Genomic DNA, 22,545 nt, shown 5'->3' on the forward strand with positions numbered 1-22,545 from the left:
GGGCACCACGCCCCCTCCCCACCCAAGACCCAGAAGTCAGGCCTTCCAGCCCCAGTAGCTCTGAGCAGTTTCCCCTCCCTTCTTAAGCGTCGGCAATTTAAAGTCAATGACTTTGCACAACGGGATCAAGCACAAGGGGATCAAAAGCCCTCAGGGTCTGAGTTGTGCTGGGAGGAAGATGGGAACACCCAAACCCCCAACCCAATCCGTTTTTTGCTGCCTAAAGCTCTTCAAACCCCCCACCTACCCCAGGGCAAAAAGTCAGGCAGTCAGAGGGAGGTAGGCAGGCCATTTTTGTTTCCTGAGTCATCCCAACAGGTGCTTGGGTGGTGATTCAACCCCTTTCCAGGTGAGAAAATTTAAACCCTCCTAACTACAGCCCCTAAACCTAGGTTTCTCCACCACAAAAGGTTTTATCTCCAAACCTTACAGTCAGGAGGAGGCAGGGAGCAAGGAACCCCAGGGTAACTCCTGAGGCTGAGAGGTCAGTGATGCAGCTGCTGGAGAAAAGGCCTGGATCCAGAGCAGAGAACCAGCAGGAATGAGGGCTGGACACCTACATCCCAGGGGCTGTCGTGAGGGAACCCTGCTCCCCACTCTGCCCAAGGCCCAGCCCAAGCCCCAGGCCTCAGGTAATCGGATTAAGCTGCCTGCCTTGGCTCTCAGCACTTAGCAGGAACAGGTCCAGCTTCAAGCAGTCCTACCAACACTGCTGTGACTCAGGGTATAGGAGTGGCCCAGCTCCCTCTACCAGCAAACCTGGGGGAGGGGAGAAGCAACAAGGCACAAGCCACACTCCTCTAGACCAGGCAGGTACCTGTACCTGGGGAATTTAGGAATGTCAGAAATTCCCACAAGTAGACCATCTCAGGAATGCTAAAGAAGCCAGGTATGGAGATACAGGAAAAAAGGGCCAGGGCAGGTCAGTCCTACAGAAACAGATGGGGCACACTGGGCACAAAGAAGGTGCAGGAACCAGAAAGCCATTTGGATTTTTTTTATTCTCTTTTTAAATACTGTACAGTGAAAAATAAATACGCCTTCTCATCCACCAGACAAGGTTGGTCCCCCCTCCCCTGGGGGACCTTGTCACCCCCCTTCATACACACCCCTGGTTCTACTCCAAAACCTTCCCCATGCCTCCCACCCACTTATACCCTTACTATCCCCGTCTTCCACAGTGATGAGGCCCCAGAAATGGGGGGTACAGGACGGGAGGAGGGATAGCAGGGGAGCCCCCCTGAACTGTCAAATCTGGGTGGGTCAAGGAGCACCCCGCACCAACAGGCGGAGAATGGGGGTGTTCAGAGAGAGATTGGGGCATTAGAGGATAAAGGCACATCCAGTCTGATGGGGAAGGAGAGAGGGCTCCCCTCACCCTGGGGGTAGGGTGGACAAGAGGGAGGGGGGTATGACCCTGTTACACACCCCTCCACTAGCTCCTGGAGGTTGGGGGGGACCCAAGCTGCTGTGCCACCCCCCTCCCCCCTAGATAAGAGCAGCTCCAGCGCAGGTCAGTCGGGCCTGTGAGGGCCATGGTGTTGGGCAGCAAGCGAGATGGAGAAGGGAGGGATGTGGGCTGGAGGGTTTATGAAACCCCATTCACCAAACCACCCAACTCCAGAGGGGCAGAGAGCTCCCCATTCTCTGAGGGGCCCTTAGGAAGCTTGCTGACAGAGTCACCCTGAGAGGGAAGTGGGAAAGAAAATGGAGAGGAAGAAAAGAAAATGATCAGTAGAAATTCAGGTAATGACATTCCCTATCACCTAGGTGCTCTAAGGCATCTGGTCATCCAGGGGTTAGTCCCCTGATGTGACTAGTCACTTTTACTGGAATCCAGAAAATATGAACCAAACTTTCCTTTCTCTTCTATTCAGACTTTCCACTATTCTAAATGCAGTCTAAAACTCCATCGGACATGCCCTCTCTGCAATTTCATAAGAGATTTCTTTGGGAATTTTCTTACGTCCCCTGCCCCAGAATAACAAAAAAGGCGTTGAGGTAAACTACATATTGCTTTCCTACCTTCTGTCCTGAAAGAGAGTCCTCTGAAGGTTTAGTGCGTTCTAGGGGTGGCCGCTGGCGGCTCTGAGACTCTGCTCGGGAGATATAGTCAGCCACAGTCACTGGAAAAGGCAGAGGACCAAGAGTTTCAGAAGGAACCCAGGTATCCAGCCCCTAGACACTCACTGAACCCCAACCCCTAGTTTTCACAGGATAGGAAGCATCCTGTTCTCTGAGGAAGGACGCTGACATCCAGTGTTAGCTGACCTGGTTGACGGTCTCCACTGATAGAACCATCAGTCCGATTACCACGGTTACGGCGGCGGCGGCTCCGATTACGACGCTGGGGTCTTGACTCATCTTCTGTGGGGCAGGGAAAAACGAGAGCTGTGCATCAATCTCCCATCCCTCAATTCTTGCCCAACTCTAATTTTTCAGACCCAGGTACACCCTTTACCCAGGCCATTCTCTGTCATGCTGGGCCCGTCAGATTCCAGGCCTCCGTCCATGACAGTTCTGTCTTCATCAGTGCGGCGGCGGCGGGAGCGACGACGCCTGGCACTTGCTGGGGGGGGTTCCCCAGGCTCTGAATCAACTGGGGGCTCTGGTTCAGACGTGTCCAGTAGGCTGTAGGGATTACTGTCTGGATCCTTCAGCACTGGTCAGAGGAAGAAGAGGAGGTGGGAGTCAGGTGTCCATCATCTTTCCTTTTACCCCACATTTATGAACCCAGCTGTCTGCTTCTGGTACCTGAGCTAATAGATGAAGAGTTGTATCTTGAGGTGGGCCGGGGGGCAGGTGGGGGTCCCCTACCCCGGCCCCCAATCGGCCGCCTACGGCTTTCTTCCCCCCGAGTCGGGGGATCCCGGTCGCCAGGCCCAGCTCGGTTGGGCTCCTCCCTCTTCTCTGACTCGGTCTCAGAAGCTGTGGATGGGTCTGAGCTGGGGCCTGAAGAACACAGTGAGGGTCAATCAGAGTCTCTCACCCTACCCCAGGATCCATCACAGCCCCCGAACTGGAAGACTCTCCCCTTCACTCCTAAGTCCCCCCCCCAATCACTTCTTCATCAACTACATCACCCTTTCCACAGTCTTCCACCCAGACCTCTGCCTCCCACACACCACACCACTGCTCGCCTCCCCTTTCCACAGCTCTCACCATAGGCAGGACCACCTGTCCTCCGGCCCCGGCCGCGGCCCCCATAGCTGCCCCCATAGGTTCGCGTGGTGTGGAGGGAGGAGGAGGAGCTCTCATCAGTGGTATATCCAGCCTTGTCACTGCCACCGCTGCCCCGCCCACTCCCAGGAGGACGGAAGCCCAGCCCAATCTGCCGAAGCTGTTCATCAATTTGCAGCCTCTCCAAGCGAAGCTGCTCCACCTCCTGGTGGGGCAGAAGATGGAGAAAGACATGCAAGGAGGAATAAATATAAGATCAATGAACAGTCTCTTTTCATGAGTCTCTGCCCTGACTGTCCCTACATATCTGAACTCTCAAGAATACAAGACTTAAAACAGAAAATTCTGGGATCCAACCCCACAGCCCCAGATTTCCACCCAATGGTTTCTATTCTACTCAGAGACACAAACTGGGAACCACCACTTTTAACTCTATCCAACAGCATTCTTAGTCCCCTTGTACACGTGGATCTTTCCTATTTCAGGCTTTCAGCGTGGGTACCTGCAGGTAGGAGAGGTGATATTCCAGCAGAGCCTGAGCATTGCTGATATTCTCTCGGGTGCCAACAAATATGAAAGGAACCATTCCCTGGAAAGCAGAGGGAAGGACAGATGGATTAGAAAAAGTCAAAGGAAGTATTAGGCCCACCCTTTCTCCTACAGAAGCCCACCCAAATGGGATCTTTCTGGTTTCTACATCTACCAGGGGAAACCAAAGTGACCATGCCCCAACCCCTAGGAATCCCAGCCCTCAGAAAATGGCTTGGAGAATAAGCCCATCTACTTCTGGAAACCAATCTCTAGGTGTTTATGTCTCATACCTCCTCCCTGGGGTTCTTCTTATCATTGTCACCTTCTACTCGAACCCTCACCACACCAGATTTATCCACAATCTCCTGGATCACTTTCCCATTCTTTCCAATCACTTTGCCTGAATGGGTAAAGGAGGAATTAGGCCTTTTAGAAGAAAGAGAGAAGAGTAAAAACAGACAAGATAAACAGTCTTCCAGCTTCTATATAAGGATTCTGTTAAATGAGTCTCCTGCCTCCAGGCTTCTGATGTGTTCTCACAGGACAAAATATTACAGTCCCTAGAAATTTGTTCTCCCATTTTTGTCACTCCTACTTCAGACTCTGTCCTTATGAAAATGGAAGTTTGCAGGGAGGTGTCAAGCCCAGAATCACTTTAGAGAATCTCACATCTGCCCCCCAACTGTATTCTCCTATATACATACACATCCTCAACTCACCAACCAGGTTCCTGGGCACTTGCACAGAGTCCTCAGAAAACTCAAGGTAGCTCCGGGCCTGTCGGCATGCCTCGGGAGTCTAAGAGAAGAGGAGTGGGGAGTCATTAATAAAACAAAAGGACCTGGATCTTAAATAGTGATCTTCCTGCCACTCTGTCTTTGGGAAAACGTGCTACCACCAAAGTCAGGGAGGGAGGCCAACATGACAGATTTCCTTCCTACTTTATACTCTCTTCTCTCTACCCCTAAGAGACCTAGACAACAGTTATCTTTTGCTGACCTCCCCATAGATGCGGAAAGTGCAGGTCTCTTCACCCAATTCAATGGCAGTCACACCAGGTACTTTCCGGGCCTGCTGGATGTTGGCACCATGAGTCCCGATTGCCAGTCCCATCAGGTCCTCTCGCACTGTGAACTCCTCTTGGAAAGCTGCCGCCAGCTGCTTACTTGTCTGAAAGAAAAAGGCACTGGACTGGAGGAATCATGGTGGTGAAATCTCAGAACACTGTCCCAGGTACCTGATGTGTAACTTCAAGAAGAAAAAAATGTGTGAAAGAAAGCCAGAACTACCTGGCTGACCTAGAGTCTGATGACCACTATGACCCGTGTGAAGAGTTCAGGAACTTTTCTCTCCAACCTTCCAAATACCAATGGCTTGGAGGGGAGAGGAGGAAATGAGGTAGAGTTTGGGCTGGCAGCCACCAAAGCTCCAGATTTGGCTTTAATACAATCTGGTTGTGTGATCCCAAACAAAACACACTCTCTGTGCCTCTGTTCTGTCAGGTGCTAAATGATGACACCTGACCTACCCCATCCCAGGCTATCAAGAGGATTAAATAAGGTTGGTGCGGAAGAAAAAACTTTTCACAAGGCAAATGCAAGTGTAAGGAATTATTTACCTTTATCAAACTAATATCAACTCCCAAAATAAAACCCGAAAAGTTGAGTAGAAAGCAAGGAGTTAAGAAAAGCATATAAGGAAGTTACAGAACCCCATACCACCACTGTTTCTCAACCAGTCCTTAGAGGGATACCTGAGTACAAGAGCAGGAAAAGGGAAAGGTTCTCGAAAAGTGAGTCCTAGGTAGGAAGCATTAAATAGGAAAATTATCTGAAAGGGGACACTGCCAGATCGCAATTCACTACTTTCTACTTCCAAGATGGATGGGGCTGAGCTAGGCAAGAAGAAAAAGCTGGAAAAAGGAACTATGTTGAGTGTTCAAAATAACTGAGGGAGGGAGGGGAGAGGATCTAGAATGATTTACAAATGTCTTCTAGAGAAATTTGCCAAGAGTTTTCTTTCTTAAACTGCATGATGGGTACAAAGGTGACTTGTACCCAACTTGTACCCATATCCCTATTCTTAAAACTTTGCATCTGTGGTTACTTTAGTTCTCTGGGATTCTTTACCACACAGATCAATACAGCCAAGTCGTAGGAGAGAATACTCTACATCACCAAGAAATCTGCTTGTTGGGAACTGGAGCAGATTATCTGGGAGTAATGGTGAATTTTTAACTGCCAGTGCCCTGAATAGCATCCCTGGAGAAGTGAGAGATTACCATGGTTCAGAATTTGCACAGGCTCCCAAAAAGATCAGTTCACTTAAAAAGGAACTGGATGTTCAAATACACACACATACACACACACCCTACTCATTTAGAATGGTATAATACCTACAGAAATCTGACCATCATAAGATGTCAGAACTCAGAAAGATCTTGTAGAGACATTCTAGTTTAACTAGCTCATTGTCACAGATAAAGAAGAGAAAGTTCAGTGAAATCAGATTATTTGCCAAGGTCAATTATTTGATAAAGAAAGATTTAGGATTTCAAGTTCAGTGGTCTTTCCAATGTATAAATGATTCTCAAATATATCCACAAAGCGGCTTGGTTCCCAGAGGTAATTTGGGGGAGGCTAGTGGAGGTAAGAGCCACACCTTCTTCCACTTTTAGACAGAGCTGCTCTGACTGATCCGTTTTATGCATTGTGCTTTCAAGTAAAATTTCACTTGATCAAAGGGTCCTACAGCTAAAAAAAAAAAAAAGTGTATACTAAAACATGATGGAGCTCTGCCATCTGGAGTCGAGGAGTCTGGAATAAAATAGCAGACCTAGGTTTAATGGCCCACAAAGATCTTAACCCCTTTGTTCTGTAAAGACAAGAGCATGGGTAGAGGATGGGGTAGGAGGGAAGGAGGACAATTCTATTCAGCAGTAAAAAGTGGACCCAAAACTTACCTCTAGGTGCTTGGTAGCTTCTTCATTGCGGGACATGAGTAACAGTTTGGTGCGCAGGCTTCGGAAATGCATGTCACCCAGCAGGGATGCCCGTTTCACAGGGGCTTCTGTGGTTGACTGGGATGAAACCAATGGAAAAGTCATTAAAACTGATAGACTATTTATTGGAGAAGAGCCAGGAACTAGGAATCAGGATGCCTGAGTGTCTGGAAAAGGGTGGGAGTTAAGAAACATAACTGAGGAAAATAATTGTCAGTTTCACAAGGGCCTAACTAGGTGCCTAAGGGAAGTGATTTTAAGCAGCAAGCACAGACAACAATCATACTGTCTGTTTTTGAGAGCCCAAATACACAAGGGAAGGTCCCCAGCCCAGACTGCAACATGATGGTCAGGTTAAAAAATAATTAAGGTCATACATGAGGAAAATTAAGGAAAGGCAGGGCTGACCTGAGTCTACAGGGGTCAGGAGCAATAAAGTCCTCTTTGACAAATAAATATAAGCACATTTTAGCTCCTCCCTTCCTGCAAAGTAGTTAACAGGAGACAAGGGTTTAGGTGAAATTCAGGCAGAATACACTCACCGGGGCGGAGGGTGTGGTTCAGTGGAAAAGTGCCTGCATAGCATGCACGAGGTCCTGAGTTCAATTCTCAGTACCTCCGTTAAAAATAAATAAATGAACTTAATTACCTCCTCCCCCCCTAAAAAAGCCCATGTGTAAACTCACCAGAATGAAGAGCTCACTATTTGTGAAGTTGAGAAAGATGCAGTTTGCTCCCAATGCTTTCTTGAACTCTTTATGGACATTTTCATTGGAGCAGCTGCAAAGAAAGAGAACAGTGCTCAGAGGGCAGCTGAAGATTCAGGGGAGAGACAGACTGAGAAAAATAAGAAAAGTGGAAGGACTACAGTAAAAGAACAGGGATGAGGAAACAGAGGAACTGGGAGCAAAAAGGACTCTAGAGGGCTAAGGGAACAGCACAGTACACTGAACCTGGGAGCGGGGCCTGGGAGAAACGGGTAGAAATGAGGTCGGGAGGACAACTCCCGACATCCCAAACACTCACGCCTCTCTCAGATCCTCAGGCACAGCCATGGTAACCTTGAAGAAGCTGCCTTTGGTTGCAAGGGGATTGGGGTTAACTGGCCGAAGCCGTTCCAGGGTGACAATCTCATTGTAAGTGGCATCACAGGCAGCATATTCAATGACATAGAACTGGCAGAAGGAAAAAAAGGAGAAGCTGTGGATGACTTGAGCTTCTATCTCCCGCCTTTCTATGACTAAAATGTGTTTCAGTTCTCCAAAGGCCTTCACAATCACTCACATCTCCCTTCATCATCCGCACCCGGGCCAGCCACCAGCCACAAGGTTCTTGTTCATTGGCTCGAGAATAAACCTGAGAAGTTGAAAATAAAAGAGATATTGAGGACCATCCAAAAACATCAAGAATGGAATAAGCACTAAGACACCTGGGAAGTATCCTAAGCCAAGATTTAAAAAAGTGGGGAAGAGCTGTTAAATAAAATCAGAGGGCACTGGATTTTAGATACTATCATCATAAATGGAAGAAAAGTGAATCCCTGAAACTGGGAAGCTCCCTGAGAGTCTGGATGATCACAACAGTGATGGACAGAGAACTGCTGCATTTCACTCTTCCACAGGCTGCCTGGATGAAGGGAGTAACTTAGCTTGGGAAGGAAGGACAGTGAACCAACCAGTGAGGAGCCTAGGATGCTGGTATAACGGTAAGGGAGATGCAGACTCCTGGGAAACGTGACATTTATAAAGGGTGGACTCCATGCCCTTACCTCCACCTCATCCCCTTCTGTGATCTCCTTATTATAGTCAGCTGGAGGTGGGAGCCGGACATCCCCAAAAGGAATCTGTCTCTCACTCTGCCAGCTGCAAGGGAAACAGTGATATGAAAGCTATTCAGCTTATGTGGTTGCCCATTTCTTCAGGAAGAGGTTACTTTCTCTACTGGGCATTTTCTCCCTTCCCTGGTGATTAGAAGCTAAACCCCAGGCCCTGCTCCATAGTGGTGTCATCTATCTCTTGCTTGCATCTAAATACTGGATCAAATGTCCCCTACCCGCACCAAATTTCAGCCCTTTCCTCTCCTGGGATCCCACCCAAACCCCTGTCTCTCCCCGACCTATTACATGCCTCATGAGACTCAGCCGCCCCCTCTTCTCCACTCTCCTTCTAGGACCTAGTCTGCTGGATTCTCTATTCCCAAGGTCTTACTTGTTTTCAAAGAAGATGGTGACAGAGTCTTCATGGACATCCTTCACAAAGCCCTAGAATGGATTTTAGAACAAAGTAAAAAAAAAGAAAGTGACAATTTACCACCACCGCAGCCATCAAGGGAACAGAGACTTCTGGAGGGCCTTAAATACTCTTGAGTTTTAGATGGGGACACAAGCAATCTCAAAACAGCCAGACAAAGCTGTACTGGGGAAAGAAAACCAATGTTGAGGTAGCAAGAAAGGAAATATTTATTGGCTTGGAAAGGGATGTGGCAAAATCCTGAAATGAGATAGAAATTAAGTTGAAGGGAGAAACATCACCTGCATCAGAATAGCCTGGAAACTAGTGGTCTCCTATGGCTCCCACAGGGACCTCCCTATCTGTCTGCCTCCTGCTGTGCTGAGCAGCTTGCCAGAGTTCAATTAAAATACCAACAACATTCAGCAAAGCTAAGAATATCCCATGAGACAGTGTGAGACTGTCCTGGAGCACCTAGAGGACATCAGGATCTGCCAAGACAGAAAAGGGTCTGGCTTCTTAATACAGCAAGAGCCCTGAGCAAACATGGTGCCGGGGTGCCTGGTCCTAAGAAAATAATCAGAACACTGGAGAAGTTCAAAACTTCGAACACAATTCACAGAAGGAAAAATTGGGATTTAAAAGATGTGAGATTTCTAAATGTTAGACTAGGATACTGCTGAGATTTCGGAAAGGAAAATAAAATTTGTGGAAGACCCCAATCTTGAGATCTTGACAAAGAGGAACAGGGAAGATTAAATAGCTGGTCTACCTATTTCCTACATCCTCACTGAGGAAGCCAAAGCTATGTGTTCAATCCTTTGCTCCCAATTTTTCTATCTTCTCTCGCTATTTTTGACATATTCAAAATCAGGGGTTGCTAAGTTTGATAAAGTCCAATTTATCAATTTGTCTGTTTGTAACTGAGCTTTTGGTTTCCTTTCTAAGAAATCCAAAGCCACAAAGGTTTTCCCCTATGTCTTCTAGCAATCTTATAGTTTTAATTTTACATTTAGGTCTGTGATCCATTTTGAGTTGAATTTTGTATATGGTGCAAGATATGATCAAAGTTAATTTTTACCTATGGATATCCAGTTCTTTCAGCACCATTTGTTGAAAGACTATCCTTTCTCTACTGAATTACCTTCCACTTCTGTCAAAAATCAGAAAATACAAATTAATGTATAACAGAAAGCAGGTTGGTGGTTGGCAGTTGGCAGAAGACTTTTGGGAGGGATAGAAATGTTCATTATCTTGATTATGGTTTGTTTTATATATATGTCAAAACTTAACAAATTGTACACTTTAAATATGTGTACTTCACTATATATCAATTATGCCTCATTAAAGCTTTAAAAAAATTTAGTGGTTTCAAAAAGCTAACATACAGGAACTATTCCTGAGCTTTGCAAGTAGGAACAAAATATGAGCTTAGGAGAGAAAACACCAAAAACGTATACTTGTGTCACTCCCACCTCAGAGAACTAGTCAATCATAAACACTACATTGCTGTTTCCTTACGGTGGGAAAATCTAAAAAATCTCACTCTTGATACAGATCTTGCTATGGAGTCTTACTACTTAGAGCCTTACTACTCCCCAAGGCATTAACACTCCTGCCTGGCCCCTTCATGCTTTAGCTTTCTCAGCCATTCCCTTCCTCGGAAATGTTTTTCCCACTCTTCATTCAGCTCCATCAATACCCATTCCTACTATTCTCCATTCAAGTCTTCTGAGGCATCTACTCCCCACTATTTGCCTAAGTCCCTCCTCCCTTTTGGGTTCTTCCCTTAGTTCCTTCCTCCCCTCCTTTTTTTTCTTTAGCTCTTTTCTCAGTGTCCTCTTCCCCTCCTCCCACAACCACTATCATCTCTCTTGCCTCTTCTTTTCACCATTTATAAGGGTCTGTCTGAATTTCTATAAACATTTCAACCAGCCTCTTCAGCTGACTTTATCCAACTCACTATACAAAATGTCTATCTCTAAGCTTTAGAAACAGTTTATCAACAGAGAGTTAGCTATTTTCAAAACATTTCAGGGATGAAATAAAACACAGTGGAAGACACAGAAGGAGAAAAGAATCACTTGCCTGCCTCTTTGGTGAACAGATTCCCACTCCTAGGTATATATACACATTCACAAAGGATATGCCTAAAGCTCCAATCCAATCCTCCTCCAACGTGTCAAGGTTGGACCTCAGGGAGAGGCAGCAATACTACCTGGTTTTTCTAGCTACCATGATCCCAAAGCAGAAATTCAAAGCTCAGAATGGAGTTTTCCCTCACATTACTCAGCAGTACAATGAAGCGTCACTCATACTTCTAGGGTCCTTTTCCTTCAGATTCTCCAAAACAAGCTTTCTCCTCAACTTCATATTCCAATTCAGTCTCTGCTCCTTAATTCCACCCACACCACCCCAGTTTTTTTCCTCCAAAGATACCAGTGATAGAAAGAGAGCTCCCAGTTCTGCTCAGTCCATGATCATTGGGAAGTTAAGCAGATGAAGGCAAGAGCAGTTGAATAAATCTCTAGAAAGCTACCTACATCCAAAGGATAACTCAATTCAGTGGCCATGGTATATAGGATTTTGGCTTATAGGGCCTAGGACTGGAGAGAGGAAGAGACAGCCTTAGTTTCCTAAGTACTTCAGTTTCCTCAAATTACAAGACATAAAATTAGTTCCCACCTTCAACCTATCTTCTAGTCCTGGACTCTCAAAATAAAGGAAGGAGTTCTAGGAGAAAAGCAGGAAAGGGTCTGGATAAAAACCACATGTTGAAGCTGAGGATGCCATATTCTTTAACAAAAGAACAGGAATTAGGATATCCAGGTAAGGTCTGGAGAGCTGGATAACTGTGTCCTGGAAGTTGAACAGATACTTCATTTAGGAGAGTACAATTTAAAGAATAAAACACATTAAGTTCTGACAGAAAAGAAAGAACTGATGGGATAGCTACTAGATAACTTAGACCCCAGATCTGACATTTGCAGTTCTACCCTGGAAGATCAACAACAGGACCCAATTCTGAGAGGGATGAAAGGAACCTTCCCAAATTTATAGTTCTGGAAGCAATGTAAACACTCCTTGACCCACACTGAAGTTTGCTGAGTCATGAATATTAAATCAGTAGCAAGGTCAGATTGGGTAAGTATCTATATGGCACTGAAAGCTGAAGAAAGATTAGTCTGAATTTAAGGACTGATCGTTATTTTCAACTGAGGCATGGGGCAGAAAATGCTAAAGTGACCAGAACACAAAATCCACATTACCTGGCTTTCAGCTCAACTCCAAACTTTACTCTCTGATTTAAAGCATCCCATCCCCAATTCACTCAATCAAGTATATCACTGCCACAGCCCACAGGAGAAAAGGGAAAGATTCAGTCTTTGTTAGACACTCATATGTGGAAAGGGAAATTTCCCTTCCCAGCCGGCGTACACCGTTAATTTGAACTGGATACCAATCTTTCCCAGCTGTGCTTGGCTTCCCTGCTTCCTAGAACAAAAGCAAACATCATATCTTGATCTCAGACTCAATTTAAGAATCACTTTTCTTGGGGGTGGGAAGGATCTAGATGAAGGACAAGATACTGTGGGAAATTAGGCTAAACTCTTATGAGGAAAGGTATTTCAACAAAGGTAATGCAAGTCTGGGGAAAAGGGATTTAAGAGACAAATGTACTCTATCAGAACCAGAAAGGAATTAAAAGAGACTCTGCCAAAGAAAACAGAAATGCTATGGAAGCAGCTAGAAGAAAAAAGTCTCATGAGTTAGGAAAGTATGCACAAAAAAATGACAGACGGGATCAGCTGGGAGCTTCCTTCTCCCATCTCAGCTGGGTAATAGAATAAGGCCGTTTCCGGGGATTACACAGGAATACAGAAATATTAGGACAAAAAGGCAAAGACTTAAACTGAGAGGATAAGATCGATGTGGGTACCCACAGGCACTGAATATAAAGAAATCTGGTGAGGGAAGTAAGGCAGAAATGAATAGGCATTTAGAGTGGGTAAAAAATCACTATACTGAATTTATCATTTGAAGCTGGGGCAGAAACCTTCTACTCCAAGGACAAATATGAGACCCTTTCTAGTTACAGTTATAGCAAGATATGCTTCACAGGGAAGGAGATGGAGAAAGTCATTTCCAAGGGCACTAAGGCGAACAGGTCTACTATGGGAGGCTTGAGGGGAAGTGGAGGAAAGGGGCCTCTTCTCACAAGTGATGTTATGAGAAAATATCTCTGCTCTTGCTCCTTAGGATAAAACAAGAGAATGAGACAGAAATTAGGAAAGTCTCTGAGACAATTTCAGGCATAAAGTCCAAAGAGTTCAAAGTAACAACAGTCACATAAAGAAAAATTCCTGAGAGACAAGAGGGGTCTCCCTCTGGCTTAATCTAAATTTAGTGTCCTAAAAAATAGCTTCAGAACAGATAAAGAAGGCAATAAAAGTAGTTCTAAAAAACCAAATCCTGGGCAAGGAGGGAGCTGAAGTAAACAAGGATCTTTTAAAGATAGTCCCCTTCTTCTTAAAAAAAAAAGAAAAAGAAAAAAAAAAGCCTATCGGATTCCCAAATTGGGCAGCCTGGTCAAAAGTCTTCTAGAAGTGGATATCTTTTAAGATAAACATAGGGAATCCTAATGAGATCCCCTTTTAGAGATCACAATATGAAGCTTACACTCCTCAAGATGAAGAAAGTATGTGAATGATCTAAATGTATCTGAGGTCAAAGTGAGATGATAAATACAAAACCATCCCTGGGTAGAATGGTAGACTAGCTAGTCTTGGGATAAAGGGGTGGGGTAAGAGACTTGTGAAAAGATGCCACCTTATGGCTAGGAGGTAACTTGACTGGTACAGCCCAGAGTTCCTGAGGTCAAAAACACGAAATGTCATAAACAGACTTCGACCGTTTCTCCTTGGGTTAGAAACAGAAATACAAGATGAAAGTGGGGTGAGTCTTTCCGAGCCAGCAGGCAGAGGCCTCTCGGAGAAAGATGAAAGGATCTAATATGGGACGGCCTTCCCAAGGGGTTAACAGGGGAGAATAAAGAGAATTCTCCATGTGCGTGGACTGTAGGGAAGATGTGATTAAGGTCTAAGGTAAGTCTTCCACTAGGAAACAGGAAAAGTCAATGACACGCTGGGTAAATGGGGTCTCTTCTGGGGTGTTGGGGTGGGGGGTGCTGATCCAAGCACAATAATGCCCTGATATTCATGCTCTCTGAGATGCGGGTAAAAGCAGGTATAATTAAAGGGGCCAAAAATAAGAGGAAAGGGTTAACTTCCAGAGGTCTCCTCAGGAGGGCCGCGGGTGGGAGCGTGAGTCTAAGGTTCTAAGGGTCAGGACTTAGCTCCAGAACCTCGATCCCGCCCCACTCTCTGCTCTGGCTGGAGGGAAGTGGCTGAAGACCGTGTCCCCGGCCAGCGCGCCGCCTCACCTTGTAGAAGGCCCCGTTGGAGCCGCGCACCTCGACGGGCAGTCCCGGCTCCACATCCCCCCCCGAGGCCAGGCCGCCCATGGCGCCGCCACCGCCTCCGACTCCCCCGGCGGCGGCTGCAGCAGCGCTCTGAGTGCGGGCCGGGCCAGGTCCCCGGCGTCTCCCCGGAGGAGGAGCCGGAGGGGGAGCCGCGGGGGGCGGGAGCCGGGCCGGCCCCACGGCGGCCCTGCCACAGCCAACGAGCAGGGGGCCGGGGCCGGGCCGCTCCCCGTCCGCCGCCGCCGCCTTGGTCTCCGCCACCGTGAGGGAAACGGCCGCCGCCGCCGCTGCCTTCGTCACCTCAGCTTCCGCCCGCCGCCGCCCCCGCTGCTGCCTCAGTCCCGGGACCCGCTGCTGCCGCTGCCGCTCCACGGCCTCCACCTCCCCCTGCCGCCACCGCCTACTGCGCAGGCGCACCGAGCACCCGCCCGCCGCGCGCGGGTCCCAAGGGCCACTGCGCAGGCGTCGAAGCTGGCGACCCAGCTCGCGCTCGCCAGCGCATCAGGGCTTCTACACTCCTCTTCACTCTCTCACGCCCTCTCCTGGTCGCTTTTTTGCGCTTGCGCAGAATGAGACTGGCGCTCTTTCTTCGCCACCCCACCACTCCACCGTCCCCATCTCTTCCTTTCCCCGCCCCACAACACTGAGAGCTAACCAATCATGGGGAGGGAGGGGCCAAGCTCACTCAGTCGGATTGGGTTTCTGCTGCTCCTGGTCAGACCACACCCACTTCACCCTGAGAGCTCCACCAGGCTTGGGCAAGTTAGGGATGGGCATGCGCCTGAATGATTGCTTGGTCACTTTCCCCACCTTTGTCTTCCTTGATGCGCACGCTCCAAAGAAAAAAAAGAGGAGTCAAAAGGAAAAAGGAGGGGCTGGTGCGCATGCGCTGAGCTTTAATGTCTACAGTCCCGTATAGGCTCTTTTGATCATCTGTAACTCTTGTGAGAGGTTTACGAGTCATGTTCTTGCCTTGAGAAGATTCTGATCATGCGTATATTGAAAGGTTAAAAAAGAATGTCAAGGCAGTACCAAAAGGCAAATGCAACTTAGATTAGCACAAGATTTGATATCTAAATGCTGAGAAAATTCAAAATAGGAAAAATTACTATGGAAAAAGGATAGCAGATGGAAAACTTAGGATTCTTAAACTAAAATAATTAAGAAGTTTAGGTATAAGTGAATAAAATCGTACACAGATTAGAATCATGTGTTGTGCAGTTAATCATTTAGCAAATATTTAGCCCTCACTCTGTTCCAATCACTATAAGTGGTAAGGATACAAAGGCAAGATGTGGGCCCAAAGACAAGACTTTCACAATGTGTTGGGGAAGGGACAGACAATTAAACACATTTAAACAAACAAGTCAACAAATAAGTGCATGGCTTTAAATTGAAGACAGAAATAAGAACTAGGCATAGAGGGAAATCCAGGGAGGCAAACAATGGTCAATTGTTCTTCAGAGTTATCCAGGAAGACCTCTGCAGGGGAGGTGGTGCAAACTGAGATTTGAGGTATGAGTAGGAGTTTGCTAGAGGAAAAGTGCAGTAAGAGTATTCTTGAGAGAACAGAGTACAACGGTGCAAAGGAGCAGAAAGACTTTGTCCTTTGGGGAACCACAACTAGTTTAAACAGCATTTGGCTTTAAGTAGGGAAGCTGAATTTTGAAGGACTTACAAATCAGAATAAGGAAAATGGCCTTCACTTTATCAATACTGAAGAGCCATTGAAAGATTTTAAACAGTAGTATAAAGTGATAGGATTTACAGTTTACAACGGTGGAGAATAGATTCAAGAGTAAGGACATTCCCTAAGGTGGTGAGACCTATGAGGAGCAGGTGATACTGAGGACATTTCAGACAGGGTAATGACATGTGCAGAAGGCTCAGAAAGGAGTGTACGGTGCATCTGAGGTACTGAAAAGAGTCAAACGTGGTCAGAACTTGAAGAGGAAACATGGCTGGAATAATATTTCAGATAACGGAGGTTTGGGCCAGAGCCTGGAGGGACTGACCAGAAGCTTGGAGTGCTGAAAGCAGTGGCAGGATTTTCAGTAGACTTGCCTGTAGATGAGATTACTCTAGCTGGACTATAAACAGTGTGCAAACAGAATGTCCCAGCTCACCTTAGGACTTCTAAATACACAGACTAGGCAGGAGACAGATTGATGGCTGGACGGTTAGATAGATACTAAAAATGGGGATTAAACGAAAGTTTACAGATTGAATGTTGAGACTTGCCCCAGACTCCCTCTTCACCCAGCTCTGAGATTACCTACAGCCTGTCTTATACCCTGCAAGTGGGAGTCTGGAAGTCTTCTCTGGGAAATCTGACCAGACAAGGAAAAAGATCTAATGGTATTGATACCAGTGGTTCCTCAAGGAAATGGCCTCTTGGATCACCCTATAGTGAAGATCACAGTCAACATGCCTCCCTACCTCTCACATAGATGCACACAGAACTTCCAAGCAGTACCTTAGTGTACCTCAATTTTAAATATGAGCAGACAATTGAGGATTACCAGTCACTTGAGGAAAGCTTCTAAAATGAAAGACAAAGGCCAAAACAAATAGAGAAAGAAAGAAAGAAAGAAAAAGTTGTAGCAGAAATACAGATTACACAATGGAAAAAAACATTTTAAAAAAATCACAAATATTCTCAGTTAAGAAAAGAATATATATCCATGAAATAAAACCAGAACTTTTTAAAATGCAGAGAATAAAAGAGAACTCTTAGAAATTAAAAACCTGAAAGCAGAAATAAAAATTCAATAGGAGGTATATAATATACAACATGATAGATATAATTAACACTGCTGTATGTTATATATGAAAATTGTTGCGTTCTCATCACAAGAAAATTTTTTTCTCTACTTCTTTAATTTTGTACTATATGAAATGATGGATGGTAACTAAAGTTATTGTGATAATCATCTTGCAATGTATGTAAATCAAATCATTATGCTGCATATCTTAAACTTATACAGTACTGAAATTATATCTTTTTAAAACTGAAAGAAAAATAGATAAAATTCATTAGTGGATAAAAAAATTCAATAGAAGGGTTGGAAAATAACATTAAAGAAATCTCCTGGAAGATAGAGGGGGAAAAAAAAGGAAAGAAAATAATTTTGAAAGTAAAAGACTAGTCCATGGAATTTAACATCTGAATAACAAAAGTTCCAGAAAGAGCTCATAGAGATAATGTAGGGGAGGAAATTACCCAAAAAATAATAATAAATTTTTTAAATGTTTCCATAACTGAAAGACATGAGTTTCCAGATTGCAAAAACCCACTAAGACCACACATTTGTATGTAAGATCTCAGGATGCTAAGATAAAGAAAAGATCTTAAAACTGTGGTTGGGGAAAGAGGGAAGGAAAATAAAAATAGGCTTCATACAAAGGATTCAGAATAAGATTTCAGACTTCTTATCAGCAATACCAGAAGCTAGAAGGCAATGGAGAAATGCCTTAAAAATTCTCAGGGTAAATTATTTCCAAACTAATATTTGCTACCCATCCACACTGTCAATTATGTACAACAGTAAAATAGACATTTTCAGATTTTTAAGATCCCAACAAATTTACCTCCCAGGCATCCTTTCTGAAGAAGCTTCATCAAAATAAACCAAGAAAGATGAGTACATAGGTTCTGGGAAACAGGCTATGAACCCAAGACAGAGGAAAAGGGAGTCCCGAGGATGGATGTGAAGGGAGATACCAACAGTGTTGCCTAAAGATCAGACTCTGTGCTGAAGCAGGTCTAAAGGCTCTGTGAGAAAGTTCTTCAAAATGAAATAAATAAAATTCCTTAGGTGTTTATGTATTCTGAGAAAAGACTGACACAACTAAGGGAGAATTGGGGGATAAAGAAGAGTATACAGAAAATTAAGGAAAATAAAGAAGACAAGACAAGTGTTGATTCCAAGGAAAACAAAAATGGTGCAAGAGAAGAAAAAAACAACCATCCACATGGCTCAACTGTAAAGAGCATTTGCATAATCATAATGAAACACAGATTCAACCAGAGTTATGATATAATATTGGAAGGATGGGAGGATGAGAAGTGCAGGTGGGGTGATGGGGAAGTTGGAAAAGAGAGTTAGCAGTGGAAGGTCCATATTCATGCCTGAAACAGAAACATCAAAAAGTAGCAATATTTGTATGCTATTTTGAGTTTGAGATATGAAGGTAAATTGAAAAAAAATAACAATTTAAAAACTCAATTGAAAGTGATTGACTTTGAAGAGTGAAGGGAATTGGGAGACTACTTCTTTCAATATATAGACCTTATAGAAATATTTGATTCTTTAAATAATATATTGTATATCTTTGATAAAAATAAATAAATAACCCAGTTACAGGAAGGAATTAGGGAGTCTGGGAGATCAGTTAAGAGGCTATGGCAACTTTCAAAGAGAGATGATAGCGGAAGTAGGGATAGGGATGTGGACAGATTTGACAGATATTTTAACTAAGTTTTCTCTATTTTCCCTTTAAAAACCCCTTACCCTAAATGCCCTTCCCTCTGTTCTCCCTGGAACGGAGAATGGCCAGACCCCAGGTGCTTATCATTCCATACCAGTCAGCCCCAACATCTAAGGCTCAAAAATTGGCATTACTCTGGAAGAATATGGGCCCCTGAACTGTTCTTTGACTAAATATTTTTTAATTTGAATCTTTTAAGATGGATTCTTCAACTCTCCATATGCCATAGATCCTGTTTCTTACAATTTACACATTTGTTACCTACTTTTCAGTGTCTAAATTATGACCATTTAACCAATGGTTCATCTACAAAAGGAATAATATGCCAGCATGTATGGCAGATGACAGATGAGTTTAATAGTATGGGAAGATTTTCTGATTTATTGTTAAATGAAAAAAACAGGTCACAAAAGAGTACAATCCCATAAACGCCAACACACTTAACTAGTTATATGTATACATTTACGCTGAAAAAAACTAAAGAATTGATACCAAAGGGTTAATAATTATGTAAGTAAGGCTATGGATTCTATACTTCAAATATTTCTTCAACAAACCTGTATTACTTGTGCAATAAAATGTTATGAAAGTGGGGAATTAGTTTGTTTCCCTTCTTACCTTCATGAGCCCTTAAAGTTTGTTCCAGTTTTGCAGAACCGAAAATAAAGGCTTTGTGACTTTTGAAAAAGAAAAATCACTAAATAGCTGAGCGGATTTTTTAAAGTCGGGGCAAGTAAAATGCCCTGTGCCCCTGAAAAGCCACCACTAGGTGGCAGCCTGCTCCATCTGTTGAGTCCGTGGGCTAGCCTCAGTCATGGATTCTGCACAGCCCAGTCCACACACTGTACGCCTTTGTCTGGGTCCCAAACGTGACCTACAAGCCTGATGTGAAAGATGGCCCCTTGCTCTTCTTTTCTCTGTATTCTACAGGCCAGAGCGAAGACTCTGGTCCATTGAGAGCGAAAGTCATCTTAGGCCCACCTTTACCCCCAGGAGCAACATCCACTGACCAGAACACTGAGGAAGGGTTGTAAAGTGGCTGAAGCTTATCACATGCTCAATCTCTCCTCCCAACACCACATCAGCACATAGGAATTCTCATTTATTTTTCACCCTTAACAAGAAGGTGGGAAGGCCTTTTCCATGCTTCTGCTCTTTCCATTTGGGAATATTCACCCCAATCCTCCTTCCTTCAGGAAGGCCTTTGTCGGTGGAGACTATCTCTGGGGTGATAGTCTCTAAGGAGTGCTTGAGCTGGTGGGCGTGGAGAAGCTGAGATAGAGATTCTCAAGGGATGGGATCACTTTCCTGCCAGCTCCCTCATTGCCTCTCCTTCAAAGCGAAAGGAGTGCCAGCCCTCAGCTTCCGTCAGATCTTGGGCTCCTAGGGCCTTGTACAAGTCCATGGCCCTCTTGTTCCAGTCCAGGACTGACAGGCGGAACTGGGAGCAGCCCTTATCTAGGGCCACCTGTGGGAGAAGACATCACTCACTTGCCTGGGGTCAAAAATGAAAAGGCTTCCTCACCCTCCATTCAACCCAGGTGCCCCCCATACAGCTTTGCTTTGCCAGGGCCCAGCTTGTAGCCCCACCCCTCTCCTCACCTCAGCCACCTTTTTGATTATTTTGGAGCCAATCCCGTGACCTAATGTGGGGAGAAAAATGCAAAAAGAGGGATTGTCTGAGTTGAAGGGGATCAGACAAGGTCATAGGCTAGGATTAAGGGGCAAGAAATAGCAATCTGGTCTATGGGTGGCTTTTCTCCCATCCCAGCCTCTGCCCAGTACCCCGATATTCGGGCTTCACGTAGATGTCTTCCAGATAAATGTTTCGTCCCTTCCATGTGCTGTAGATGAAGTAGTACAGCCCATAGCCCACCACACAGGGCCCTGAGAGAGCAAAAAGAGGAGTGAGGCCACAGACTCCTGGGGAGAGAACTTTGAGGCTGACTGGAGTTTTTTGGGGGGGCGGGGGGGGTAAGTAATTAGGTTTATTTACTTATTATGATAGAGGTACTGGGGATTGAACCCAGGACCACGCACTCTACCACTGAGCTATACCCTACCCCCAGGGCTGACTGAAGAAGTGACCTCTGAGGTCGGGGTAGTCTTACCCTGTGGCTCCCCGGGGGCAGGAAGAATCTCTGCTACCAAACAGTGATAAAAAGGATTCTCTCCAAAGCCATCTGCTCTCAGGGCTGCAGAGATCAGAGTTGTGACAGAGACAGAATGAAGGTCTAGGTGGGTCTGGTCTGGAGCTATTGCCTCGGGAACCCATCCCTCACTTCCACCCCAGCCTCCTTCAGGACCCAGGTGTTGGGCCCCTACCTTCTTCACTGATCTTCACCTGATCCGAGAGTTTCTCATATTCAGCGAGTTCCTGTGGCGTAGAGGTAGAGGCTAGATTAGGGCAAAAGGGCCCATCTGCTCCCTAAGTAGGGCCTCCAGTGCCAGCTCCTCACCCTGCTCCCACTCCCACCTCCCCGCCCCACTCCGGCCGTGCCGCTCTGCCCAGCTCTGGGACCCTGGTTTCAGACCCGCAGCCTTCACCCGAATCAGCCTCAGGATATTTCCACAGTCTCCCTCCTTGGCCTCTCGGATCAGCACGGAAGCCATCCCGATCCCCACCGTCTGAGACTGAAGTCCAGGGCCCTCACTTCCGTTCTGCAGGATCGAGCAAAGAGCAACTGGGACCCTTTAAGGGGCCTACAAATTCGGATCGCGGAAAGCCGCGGGAGCTGGGGGAGCGAGGCTGTGGGGACGCCGCGAGCTGGGAAGCCGAAGCCCAATTCCGGCTACAGCGGGGCCGAGAAAGTGGTCGGGCGAGTGCGCTTCATAGCCCAGTAGCCCCTAAATTCTGCCTCCGCCGGCGTTCAACCACCAGCCAATCAGCTTGCAGAGCAGGCATGTCCCCGCCCCCCGGTCCTACCCACCGAGGCCCGGTCTCGTGACCGCGCCCCTGGTCAGGGGTCAAGGCTGGACTGCCGAGGCTTCCTCGCTGTTGTTACGTGGGTGTTCCAGCCTCCACTGGAGAAATCCCACGGCCCAAAGACACCTCCTTCTTTAACTGAAGTGTGCAGTGATTACCTGCTCTACCCTTCACTCAAACTCACCCATTCCAGCCCACCCAGACCCTGGATGAGCCCCAAGACCTCCAGCTCATTCCTACTGGCTTAAAGTGTTACTTCTCTTGTATTTTAAATGGGTCGGGGGAGAGGGTGATGAATTTCTATTGGTAAATTGCTAGGCCTTGTCATAAACAATCAAGAGGAGATAACCGGGAGTTGGGAGGGGCGGGTTTCTTAGTATCTACTGACTGTCACTCAGAGACAATACCTCCCTATGAGAAAAGCCTCAGAGGCCTGGGAAAATACTGCGAGAGGAGCTCAGAGCAGATACCAGGCACCATGCCTGCATTATCTCGATTCATCCTCATTCACAGAAACCCCATAAAGTAGGTATTATTTTTCAAGTTTTACAGACAAGGACACTAAAGCACACTGGGGGGTGACTTGCCCACAGTCACTCAGCTAGTATTTGGGATTCTGAGTCTCAGCTGTAGGCCTCGCGGAGGATGCTACTTGGGGAGCCCAGCAGGACTGTTCCTGTTGGTAGATCTCTTGATTGTCATCAAG

The 22,545-nt window shown here is 45.9% G+C and overlaps 2 protein-coding genes across 5 annotated transcripts; both read right to left on the reverse strand.

The window, feature by feature from the left end:
- Positions 1 to 982: 982 nt before the first annotated feature.
- On the reverse strand, positions 983 to 14,830 carry FXR2 (FMR1 autosomal homolog 2). The gene is made up of 17 exons (XM_032498679.1): positions 14,384 to 14,830; positions 8,920 to 8,972; positions 8,481 to 8,574; positions 7,997 to 8,068; positions 7,739 to 7,887; positions 7,399 to 7,492; positions 6,674 to 6,790; positions 4,711 to 4,881; positions 4,431 to 4,509; positions 4,002 to 4,111; positions 3,683 to 3,769; positions 3,163 to 3,385; positions 2,755 to 2,952; positions 2,462 to 2,662; positions 2,272 to 2,367; positions 2,026 to 2,126; positions 983 to 1,684 (listed from the first exon to the last, which is right to left on the reverse strand). Exons 1-17 carry the CDS (start codon positions 14,462 to 14,464, stop codon positions 1,589 to 1,591), a joined length of 2,022 nt encoding a protein of 673 aa, XP_032354570.1. The 5' UTR covers positions 14,465 to 14,830; the 3' UTR covers positions 983 to 1,588.
- Positions 14,831 to 19,271: 4,441 nt separating this feature from the next.
- Positions 19,272 to 21,792, reverse strand: SAT2 (spermidine/spermine N1-acetyltransferase family member 2). Of its 4 annotated transcripts, none has more exons than XM_006175812.3 (6): positions 21,461 to 21,792; positions 21,239 to 21,290; positions 21,025 to 21,108; positions 20,699 to 20,800; positions 20,516 to 20,556; positions 19,272 to 20,381 (listed from the first exon to the last, which is right to left on the reverse strand). In XM_006175812.3, the coding sequence occupies exons 1-6, from the start codon at positions 21,524 to 21,526 to the stop codon at positions 20,214 to 20,216; spliced, it is 513 nt and encodes a 170-aa protein (XP_006175874.1). In that variant the 5' UTR covers positions 21,527 to 21,792; the 3' UTR covers positions 19,272 to 20,213. The 4 variants fall into 4 exon arrangements, with proteins under 4 accessions (XP_006175874.1, XP_032354578.1, XP_032354581.1 ...); XM_032498687.1 differs by having other exon boundaries at positions 21,025 to 21,123; XM_032498690.1 differs by lacking the exon at positions 20,699 to 20,800.
- Between the last annotated feature and the right edge of the window lie 753 nt (positions 21,793 to 22,545).

This window comes from Camelus ferus, chromosome 16 (assembly GCF_009834535.1).
Source record: "Camelus ferus isolate YT-003-E chromosome 16, BCGSAC_Cfer_1.0, whole genome shotgun sequence".
In the NCBI taxonomy this organism is placed as follows: Eukaryota; Metazoa; Chordata; class Mammalia; order Artiodactyla; family Camelidae; genus Camelus; species Camelus ferus.

Bases quoted from the DNA above. Each gene is read 5' to 3' on its own strand.
- SAT2 (XM_032498687.1), bottom strand. From the start codon at position 21,526: ATGGCTTCCGTGCTGATCCGAGAGGCCAAGGAGGGAGACTGTGGAAAT. The intron at 20,557-20,698 runs GTACTGGGCAGA...TCCCCACATTAG, and splicing joins CGTGAAGCCCGAATATCGGG to GTCACGGGATTGGCTCCAAA. The intron at 20,382-20,515 runs GTGAGGAGAGGG...CTTCTCCCACAG, and splicing joins TAATCAAAAAGGTGGCTGAG to GTGGCCCTAGATAAGGGCTG.
- FXR2 (XM_032498679.1), bottom strand. From the start codon at position 14,464: ATGGGCGGCCTGGCCTCGGGGGGGGATGTGGAGCCGGGACTGCCCGTC. The intron at 8,575-8,919 runs GTAAGACCTTGG...TTTCCCTTGCAG, and splicing joins ACCATCTTCTTTGAAAACAA to CTGGCAGAGTGAGAGACAGA. The intron at 2,953-3,162 runs GTGAGAGCTGTG...TGTGTTCTTCAG, and splicing joins GACAGGTGGTCCTGCCTATG to GCCCCAGCTCAGACCCATCC.